The following is a 10889-nucleotide window of genomic DNA, read 5'->3' on the forward strand; positions in this document are numbered from 1 at the left end:
TTCCACTTGTGCAAATGTGATCAACTCTCTTGCTCCCGAGACTCATGTGGATCCTCCTGCTGCCTGATGCTGCAGGTATTTAATAAACTCAGAGAAAAAAGTCCTTCAAGTAACTTAAGCTCCTGTTAACGTCTTGTGGGGAATAAAAACTGTTACTTTCTGTTTTTACCTTAAATAAATTGTAATTATTATGGGCATTTCATTCTGTAGCCTAATAGATTTCAGATTGTACAGCCAAGACAATGAAAAAGGTTTGATGTCACACAAACTGTGTGTTTTGCACTTTGTGAGGTTGCTAGAACAAAGTTGTTCTTGACATCTGGTAAAAGCCGTCCCTGAATCACTTCATACAGCTCAGTGCAGCTGCTTGAGTATGTCTGTCTGTTAATATGACGTCATGCAGTCCACACTTGTGTCGTGTTGAAAGTGACACAGAAACGATAATAAACCTGACCTAGTACAATCACCGGCATGACTTTTAAGGAAACGTGACCAGGAGGAGCTTTCAGACACGAAGCTGACACGTCCAGTTAGACGACTGGTCAGATTAATAGAACAGGGGCTAATGATTCACCTGTGAGTTTGGCATCATATCAAAGAGTTCTTGAAGGTAATGTCAGGTCATCTGTCTGAATGCTGAAGCCCAACCAGAAGTCAATCTTTCAAGAGCATAAAAAGCAAAATTTCAGCAAGCTGATGTCAGCGACTAGTACAGCAGACAGGCAGAAACATGCAACAAGACGGTAAAAGGAGCAAAACCAGCTTCTGAGGCCACACATTAAGAAAACATACCAAAAAAAATTACATTTACTGATATTTTAGCTGAATAAATAACTGGCAAAGCTAATATTCCTTATGTTTGAGTTCAAGTATACCAGCTTTATCTCTAGGCACTGCCTCAAAGAGGATTAAATGTTTGCTTTGCACCTATATCTCATATATTGTATGTAAGTGTGTCACACTGCTTCCTCCTAAACACTACAGCTGAACAAACCACTGTGATTTCTCCTCCCAGTTCCTCTCTATTTCAGATTTATTATAAAGGAATCAAAGAGCAGTCTCCACAGCACCCTGCAGCACACAGTCCACACAGGAACACAGTCCTCATGTTTCCACACAGCTCCGTGCTGAGCTCGCTGCGCGCTCGTAGACGAGGTGGCCGAGTGGTTAAGGCGATGGACTGCTAATCCATTGTGCTCTGCACGCGTGGGTTCGAATCCCATCCTCGTCGACAAACACTCGTTTTCACTCCTGATCAACCACACAAATCCTCTGTCCGATCTTTATGTCGCAGGTTGACACGAGACCAACGTCAGCTACAACTTACACGACTTCCGGCAAAACATTAAGGAATAAAATAAAACGACAAAAATCCTGACGTTGGTCCACTTTAGCATATATGGTTATACATGTTTAGATAGTTTAATTTATAATCCGGCATTTTGTACACATGCCTATTTACCTGTTTATCAGCGGAAAACACTTGTTTATATTGTGTTTATGGCGCTATGTCATTAACCTTATTTTATTTCTTTGGCTTACAACCGGGATCCGAGTACTCATTTCGTGCCATCCCGTGGACACATGTGCTGGAGTGACAATAAAGAGCCTTAAATCCGTGAATCAAAAAGAGTCCTACATTTGTTAAGATAGACTTGTGAACACACTGCACATGCTGTCAGTGCCCACGCTATGTTACTTTCTTCACAACACACACGGTGGTATACATGGCCGGTGAAAAAAGTTAGTCAGACATTTAACGTGTTCTTGTCTTTCCTGCATATTCTTCTTCTTCTTCTTATGGTCATTATTATTATTATTATTATTATTATTATCATTATGGTCATTATTATTATTATTATTAGCATTATTGTCATTATTATTATTATTTCTTTGCCCACTGGAGGTCAGTATTCGACCATGGTTTTGACTCCTTGCATCAGTGCGGTCAGTTCAGTGCTTCTGTTACCGTCAGCATTGGTTGTGGAGGGCTTCCGGTGCAGCTTCAAAGTAGATTTTCATTTCAAAAACATTAATACTAATACTACTAGTACTACTACTACTGCTACTACTACTAATAATAATAATGAGGCCTGTTTTTAGCAGCAGTAGATACATTCCCTCAGCGGCCTCACCGCTGCTCAGTCGTATACAGGAAGTGACGTCTGCGGTCATGTGACAAAACCGCCGCCGCCAGTCCGCTGCTCACTGCTCCTCTGTGGATTCAGCTGTGACGGCGTGCGGTGGTTCTCTCCAACATGACTATAGAAGCGTGGTACATGGACACCTCTGATGAGGACCAGAGGAAGCCCCACAGGCTGGAGCCGAACCAGCCGGTTTCCATGGAAGACCTGAGCCGGCTCGGAGTGTTTTACTGGAAGGTAACATTCTAACCTCCTCAGCTGTTCTCCACAACAAACACACACCTTTCTGCTTTAGGTGTGTGTGTGTGTGCACTGTGTTCATTTATAAAGCTGCTCAGATTACATAACTAATGTGGCCAGAGGTAGCACTGATCCCCAGATCAGACCTCAGCATCGTTGTATTAACCTGGACGCTTTCTAACATGCAAACAGCTGATCTGTTGTGCACAAACTCACTACATCTGAATCACAGGGAACAAGGCATCCTATTCAGGATGACTTCACATTTATTGTACTATCTGCAAACGTTCAAATGTCGTTTTCTAAAGAGAAGCACTCTTTGTTTTCTTGTGCATCGATTGGATGATTACAGGAACTTTTCAGTTTTGCTGCCTAAAGGCAATATTATTAACAGGATGTTATTACTGCAATATAACTGATCTTATCATTCATTATCGTAAAAAAAAAAAAAAAAGGGCAACAGCCAGTCAGTCTAACAATTAGGTAAAAAACAGTTCCTCAGCCTCTAAGTTTCTATCAATACTGCTCTTGTATTTATATTATTGTCCTTCAGAACTTTACATAAATTCACAGTGGTGACAACAACAATAATAACAATAATTTAAAAATGACAATTTAAAATGAGAATCTTTGTATCTAACTATTTAGAAGGCTCTGACATTGGAGGTGAAAGGAATTTATTTATTTATTTTTAGGTTTAGATCACTCACCTGCAGCCTGTCTTTTCCAGAAAAAAAAAAGAGAACAACCTTTATTGCTCTTTTTGCATTTCAACCCCTGATTGTGGCTCTTAGTAATTTAAAAACTGGGGAGCTTGCAGTGGTTGGAGCAGAGGCCAAGAATCAGGATCTGTAAAATTATGCAAACAAACGAAACTTTTTCAGGCAGTTATCTTTCAGGTTCTGTCTGTGAATTTCATTTTGCCAACGAGCTCGTCTTCCTTTGGCCCTTGTAGCTCATTTGTCATTACATAGGAGAGGAAAGATCAGGCACTAACAGCACTGAACAAATGAATTTTTGATTAGTAACATACGTGTGTATTCTCCTGTTTCTGCAGCTGAATGCTGATATCTATGAAGCAGACCCAGAGCTGGAAAAAATCCGCAAAGAGCAAGGCTACAGCTATATGGACATCATTACTATTCGCAAGGACACACTCCCCAACTATGAGGACAAGGTAACATGCATGCTTTACACAGCAAAAGCCGTACAGATGAAGTGAGGCATCTTTTCTATTGCGATTTTGTTGGAGAAGATGCTACAACAGCATTAGAAGATTATCTGAGCTGTGAAGGATCATTGTGATGCTCTGAAGTGGTTTCTACCTTCTATATGAGCATCTTCTACAATTACTGGTGACATCTGGACAGATACCACTTGCACCATGTGGAAATTTAGAATTCAGAGAAGAACTCACCATTAGTCTGACCTGTTGGTCTTCTTGTCTATTCCTTCAGCTGAAGATGTTCTTTACTGAGCACTTGCACTTGGATGATGAGATCCGCTACATCCTGGACGGCCGGGCCTACTTTGACATCAGGAACAAGGAGGACCGATGGATCCGAATCGCCATGAGTAAAGGAGACCTGATCACCCTGCCGGCCGGCATCTACCACCGCTTCACCCTGGATGAAACGGTACTTCTGACAACACCTGCTAAACCACAAAAATGGAAGCAATGCCCCTTAAATCACTGCAGCCACAAGACATGACTCATCCTCGTAAAGAGCACTGATGATGGCACGGTGATTACTTGGGTAGCATACAGGAACCCTATGAAGCCAAAAACACTGACGCACAGAATTGTTCTATTTGGTCCTTTCTGGGGACGACTAGATGCTCAGCACTGACAGTTTTAACAATTCTCCTCAGACCACTGGATTAGATGCTGTGATGCTGGAGGAGTAGCTGGACTGTTGCTGCACAAAAGAACAATATTTGAATTGCTGAACAAATACTGAGAGCACAACCTAACTGGTGTTTCCATACAGCAGAACACAAACACAACTGTGCTCAAGTGCAGCATCAGATAGAGTTAACATTTTATCAAACGTATCAGCTGATATGTACGTTAACTTTTAAAATAGTGAGTACATTCTGCGTTACAGCTCCAACATTATGTGAGATATCAGAGATGCTGATGTGTTCCTGATGTTGCTGTGACTGCTGTCACTGGTGTGTGAAGCTTTTGTTTGTTTTTGAGCTCACTGTAAGTGCACTTTGAAATTCAGTTTATCTTCAGGCTGTTGGTCTTGCAGTGCCTGAATTCAGCAGCTTTTATTTACTCAAACATCTTTACAGCCAACTCACCAGCTTCTGATCTGAACACTGTTTGTATCCACAGAACTACGCTAAAGCCATGAGGCTGTTTGTGGGGGAACCGGTGTGGAAGGCTTACAACAGGCCCGCCGATGACTTTGACATCCGCCACAAGTACGTGGCTTCTCTGCAGACATCCTGAGAGGCTACGAGGTGGATTCAAAATATGACCACTGCTCACGCTGAATCAGAGCTTCTCCTGTGATTGGACGGAGGCAAATGATTTGGAGTTACAAGTAGAATGTTGAGAAAACTTGTATAGATGATTAAAGCTGTCCTGTAGCAAAGCAATCATATTGAACACCAAGAGGCCTTTTAGTGATGAATGGAATGATGTAGCCTCCACGAGGAGTCTTATAGGGTACAATTTACATAAATACATTTCATTGTATGCTATTTTATACTGCTACATTAATTATAGACTTTTTGTTTTTTTAAAACTAAACATGACATGTCAAAAATTATTAGCACCTCTATTCAGTAGTCAGTGTTGGTCAGTGTATTGGTCACATAAGATTTCACGATAAATCAAAACTTGTCATGGGCAGAAGGACATTTAGCTGCGTGATCACACCATAAAATATAACACATTACCAAAAACGACCCAACAACCCTTCACATAGTTACATCTAGCTTCATGTCAGACACATTAAAGCTTCATGCATCAGGAACAATAATGTAACCTAACATGTTTTAAAGGCACCATTCTGCACGAGTACTTTTACCACAGTGTAAATGTAGTACTTTAGGCTTCTAATGGAACATCACTTGTTTTAGTTTAGGGTCTGAATACTTGTTTCACATCATGATAAGCTTATAAATGCCTTATTCAGACCTGGACATGAAAATGAATCATTCAATCACTATTTTCTAGTTTTATACTCTAATCTGTCTGGATCAATAAAGACAAATCACATGATCTAACTGAGCTAAAGGGGTAAAGCATCACTGACAGATTAATATACACTTTGTATTGTATAAACAAATAAAGCTGCTATAATTTTCCGTGTGTGTGTGTGTGTTTTTATCTTTGCATTTAACCAGACAGGTTGATTTAAAAGTACAGTTTTATTAAGGATAAAACAAAATTTATTTTAATATACATAAATATGATCAGCACAATATGTAAACAGTGGAAGACAAATCAATAAAAGACAGTTACTTTGATATAATCATTTCAAACAAACAAACAAACAAACAAAAAAATCATCTCTTTGATATGTACAATTTTGGAATCCTATTTTACATTTTTGTTTAGTGGGCAGAATACAATGCAATCTGAAGTGCTTCTTTAGTTTTACTGCACAAGTTAATAAACAGGTCAAATGAAAGTGGTCTCTGACTGTTAATGCACTGTTACACGTGTCTGCAGAAGAAGGAGCTTTAAAAACAGGGCTTCTGTGGAGGTTTATTAGTCTTTAAGCACAGTGGAGCTCAGGATAATGCCCATCTCAAGTCTCACATTATGAGCCAGTAATTCCCTAAAAACTACTGACAGACTGTAGTGTCATGTACATCAGTTCTGTGCTCTGTTTTTTTTTGTGTGTGATCATAATAAAGGATAATCTGATGATTCCTCTGTAGTGATGTTGATTAGGATTTATTTGCTAAAATATCACAAGTGTATAAGAACATTAGGGAAATATGTTTATTAGCGTTCTTTCCGAGATTCAGCTGAGGAGCTCGACATCCCCCTCTGTCCGCATGCTAAATATGAAGCTACAGGCAGCCGCTTGGCTTAGCATGAATACTAACAACAAGGGAAAGCAGCTGACCTGCACAACTGACTCTGTGTTTTACAGGGAAGGTGCTAGACTGGTGCACTCTTTAGGGACCTCTGCGTCCCACAACCTGCCAGGTAGTGGGTTGTGTGATGGACAGCTGGAGGTGTCAGTAGGCTAGTTTTCGGCAGCCTTTCTGGCTAAGTTAGTCAGTAAGGAAGTGCTTGACACAGCCGTCCCCGAGAAACCAGCACAACTACAAAAATCAAAGGGAGAAACATGGTGAAGCTTGTTAACCTGCTACAATCCTTCCCTTATATTTAGTTTTAACAAAATATTACCACATCATGATTAAAATGTAATTCATTTTTTTCAATATCAAAGGGCTCACAAGAGAAGCAAGCTCAGGTATCAAGATCTCCTACCTCCGAAATGTGTGACCTTCATAAAAAAGGGAATCATAATTCATGGCCAATCAGTTTTCACCAATGTCTTTGTATTACACTCTTACTATCCAAGAATTTTCCTTCATATATGTGTGTCAGTTATCCAGTGAAAGACTTCCAGCAGTTCTGTTAACAAGGTCTGGCTGTGGAAACATCACATAATGAAGAGGAAACATCACAAAGTAGAAGAACAAAAACTTGACCCGTAGCTACCAATAAGAGCATAAAACACTGTCAAAGCTGAGCCAGTGTGATGTAAAACATCCCATAGTTACCATAGCTCACACAGCTGGTAGTTAACAAAGCAAAGCTGCTGCTCTGGTGGTGAATAGTTCTGTAGAAATAACCTCAGTCAATCACATGAAACTTCATTTTACAGGTCTTAGCAGCCCTTAGTCTCCCATTTTTTGTCCTGGTTCAGTGACTTCATTCAGTCTGTGCTTGTTGCTTAGCAACAATCAGTGGGCCTGGTCAAGAAATATTCCAGTATGTAACTTGTACCACTGCAACTTTTCACACTTTTCTTTTAGTCCAGATTAAAACGGTTATAATGTGATAAGTGACGAGCGTTAAAAGCAAAGCTGTACCTGCTGCTGTAGCTTCATATTAAACCTCACAGTCAGAGTGGCATCGATCCTCTCTGCTTCTTGACAAGACAGCGAATAAGCACATTTCCCTAAAATGTCAGACTATTGTTTTAAACTGTAACATGAAACTGACATCAGCTTGTGTACATGCAGGATTTCTACTGGGCCAGTCTACCAGTATGTGTGAGCTGTTTCTGTTGTAACTGTTTAGATGACTACTGGTCACTCTTCAGGTGGAGAGTGAGTGTCATGCACCCAGTGGGCTCATCAGACATGTGTGCCTGTGCTTGGATTTCCACAATCCATTTATTAACAATAAAACCAGCTCCCAAACATCTACCATCAACTTACGTGTAGGACACCTAACTGAGCACTAAGCATCCCGTCACCACACTCTTACAGGAACTTGAGCTTTCCTCCTCCTGTACATTCTACTCTTGAGGTTGAATTCCCTGTCATGCTGTAGGACAGTGGAGTAGTGTGTGTGTGTGTGTGTGTCCTCTTCCCAGGTATCCTCCTGCCTTTTACACCAGTTTGAGGCACTGTGTGTTAAAGCTGTCCCCCTCCCGACAGGCCACGGCCTCCAGCAGCGCCTGCTTCTTCTGGGTGCTGCGAGACGACTCCAGCTCATACATAGTGGTCAGGTTGAAGAGGACGCTCTCATGGAGGTACAGTGCAGGGTCCTGCTGCACCAGACCCTCCAGCTGGCCCAGGGACTCCTTCAGCCGTCCCAGGTAAAGCAGACACACTGCAGCATTGTTGTTAGCCTGAAAGCATATGTAATATCAGGAAAGGTTCAATGTGAATTTACCATTAACGCTGCCATTCTATTTAGAATTGTGCTACTGTTTAGCCTCTTAAGTTATGTTTAATTTTTAAATTACATTTTTTGCCACTCTAGAGTTCCACAAGCCGAGCGCCAACACTTGCAACATAAACTAGTGGAATAAATCAATAGTGTTTCATCTAAGTTTTATTCTGCTTTAGATGAACTGTCCCTTGAAGGCTTTTTATGCAATCTAGTATTGCTTTTAAGATCAATTTTACAGTCAAAATGTGGAAATTAAAAGCAATGTTCTGAAACTGAAAATGAACAGAACCCAAGCAGGAACATATAATTATATTCATGAAAGGAAGAGTTCAGCATTTTCACAACTACCTGTAATAACTTCATTTCAGGTGTGAGAATGTGCTGGCCAGAGGATAGCAGCCTGCTTCCAAAGTTCAAAAACTGACCTGCTAACACGTCTACAGCTCACTGGTGAACACGCTTTGTTTGTATGAATCTGAATGCAAACAGGAACGTAGATATGGGAATGAATCAGCACTGTGATCGGTTAAGTGACTGGGCACATCAAAAGTGCTGATATCACAGTGATGTTGCAAATGTTGGTATCATTACAGCTGTACAGAGTCATAAACTAAACCTGTGCTCACCAGCTGTATCTGGTGAAAAACACCACAGCCTGAAATAGTTTACTAAATGACCAGTTCAGTATATGTTTAACATAGCTGAGAAAACAAAAGAAAAGTATATAAACTATTGACAATTTTATTACTTATATATAAAAATAAAAAACAGTGTTTAATATGCAATACCTCTTACTACAACAGTTAAGGCCCTCAGTGACAATACCGACAACAACAACAACACACTCACTGTGCTGTTTACTTAAATCAGGTGCAACATATTCACCACTAGATCAACCATCACAGTCAGCAGTGCAACATCAGTTCTGAAGGTGCACACAGTGACACTGGCTTTCTCCCTTTCTGTCAGCACTGAGGACAGTTCTGTTTGAATACACTTTAGTGGAACAAAGCAAGCAGGAGTTTTGTGCTCATGCTCATGTCAGCATGGCGTCTGGCTGATTGACGTGTACAGTGTGAGCAGAGAAGCAGCAGGTTCTGGCCTGAAAACAAATTAAAATGTGTAGTTTGAGTTAACATATCGTCAGTTTTGGTAAAATTCACACAGTGTTTTCCCAGCTTTCAAAGGAACCCTGCTAGCATACTATAGATAACAGCAACATCTTGTGCACTGTGAAAACATTCTGGGTGGAACTTGCAATCTAGAATTTTTGTTTCTTGAATTCCAATCTCGTATATTTTGACAAAGGTAGACTTGGGTTATTGTGTGGATCACAGGGCGCCCTGAACCAAGGAAGTCTCATCCCCAGCTGAATGTCATGTAGCGGACAGTTCGGGACACACACACACATGCTGTTACACTCCTGCCTAAGTGTTGGGCGTATACTGTAAATAAATGTTTTATGTTTCCCTGTTTGTAGACTTTGTACTAAATGCTCCATACTAATCTCACCAATCTTCTCATTTCACTCAACTTTTTCCCTCTAAACACTGAACTCTTCCTTTAAGGTGCAGTGATTAAATCAGAACGTATCCTTCTTACATTACATTTATTACCACATTGCCACTATATACTTAAATGTTAGATTATAAACATGAAATTTTGGTCAAGATCAAGCCTGATCATTCCGTGGCATCCACCCCCAACACATTTGAGATAATAAATACTCTGAGGACTAAACATGAGCAGGTCAAATTAATGTAATATAGAGCTAATAGTTTAACTACTTCTGCAATCTAAGCTCCTCTCCTGTAGTAGCAGTGTAGGTTAGTGGATGTGGGAGTACTTACGACAGGGTTTTTTGGGTCAATTTTTAACACTTCAGTGAAGGATGCATGTGCTTCAGCGTAGTTGTTCTGACTGAGGTAGACAAAAGCCCTGAAAAACACAAACACACACTTTATCTACAAACAACTGATAACAGGTTGTACTTGTAGCGACAGAAGCTATACAAATAAACATACACCAGGATGTGATCGGTGGACGTGCCATTTCAAAACCACCAACATCAGATGCTTCTGGTCACCAAACACATGCTCCATAACTGCAACACCCAAGACTGAAGTCAAGTCTCTGACCTTTGTTGCATATCATACCTCCCTCTGTCTCTCCTTGTTTTCTGTCTGTCTCTTCACTATCAACAATCCACAAAAGGGAAGAAATAGAAACATTAATCTGCTGCTATAACTCCTCTCCTTCCAACAGACTTTAGCTACAGGGATTTGCTCCCATTCATCCACAATAGCCTTTGTCAGGTCGGGCACTGATACTGGGAGATAAAGTCTGGCTTGCAGTTGTTGTTCCTCTTCTTTCCGAAGGTGTTGGATGGGATTAAGGTCATGGCTTTGTGAGGGCCAGTCAAGTTATTCCACACTAAACTGGGATCATCATATATTTATAGACAGTAGAGCAATGTTGTCCAAAATATTGCTGCACCATTAGGATTTCTAGACCAAACAATAAATAGTAAACCAAGACCACAAGTACGCAGACAGGAGACTGCATGTACTTTTGGCTATACATTATATTTTACTTATTTGAACACCAATCGGGCTGCAAGG

At 40.5% G+C, this 10889-nt stretch overlaps 2 protein-coding genes and 1 non-coding gene across 4 annotated transcripts in view; 2 read left to right on the top strand and 1 right to left on the bottom strand.

Annotated features, from left to right (window-relative positions):
* Positions 1-1149: 1149 nt before the first annotated feature.
* trnas-gcu (transfer RNA serine (anticodon GCU)) lies at positions 1150-1231 on the top strand. The gene has a single exon. It is a non-coding gene; the product is annotated as a tRNA-Ser (tRNA).
* Positions 1232-2172: 941 nt separating this feature from the next.
* Positions 2173-5708, top strand: adi1 (acireductone dioxygenase 1). Its single transcript, XM_008295255.1, has 4 exons — positions 2173-2381; positions 3442-3561; positions 3842-4021; positions 4729-5708. The coding sequence occupies exons 1-4, from the start codon at positions 2259-2261 to the stop codon at positions 4843-4845; spliced, it is 540 nt and encodes a 179-aa protein (XP_008293477.1). The 5' UTR covers positions 2173-2258; the 3' UTR covers positions 4846-5708.
* A 44-nt stretch (positions 5709-5752) lies between these two features.
* Positions 5753-10889, bottom strand: part of trappc12 (trafficking protein particle complex subunit 12) — a 35550-nt gene continuing 30413 nt past the window's right edge. For both annotated transcript variants that reach the window (XM_008295251.1, XM_008295252.1), the window contains exons 11-12: positions 10119-10206; positions 5753-8224 (exon numbers count right to left, since the gene is read on the bottom strand). In XM_008295251.1, coding sequence (XP_008293473.1) covers positions 7982-8224; positions 10119-10206 — 331 coding nt within the window. In that variant the 3' untranslated portion in view covers positions 5753-7981. The remainder of the gene's footprint in view (positions 8225-10118; positions 10207-10889) is intronic.

The sequence above is a fragment of the Stegastes partitus genome, unplaced genomic scaffold (assembly GCF_000690725.1).
Source record: "Stegastes partitus isolate 25-593 unplaced genomic scaffold, Stegastes_partitus-1.0.2 Scaffold1034, whole genome shotgun sequence".
Taxonomy (NCBI): domain Eukaryota; kingdom Metazoa; phylum Chordata; class Actinopteri; family Pomacentridae; genus Stegastes; species Stegastes partitus.

Bases quoted from the DNA above. Each gene is read 5' to 3' on its own strand.
- adi1 (XM_008295255.1), top strand. From the start codon at position 2,259: ATGACTATAGAAGCGTGGTACATGGACACCTCTGATGAGGACCAGAGG. The intron at 3,562-3,841 runs GTAACATGCATG...CTATTCCTTCAG, and splicing joins TCCCCAACTATGAGGACAAG to CTGAAGATGTTCTTTACTGA. The intron at 4,022-4,728 runs GTACTTCTGACA...TTGTATCCACAG, and splicing joins GCTTCACCCTGGATGAAACG to AACTACGCTAAAGCCATGAG.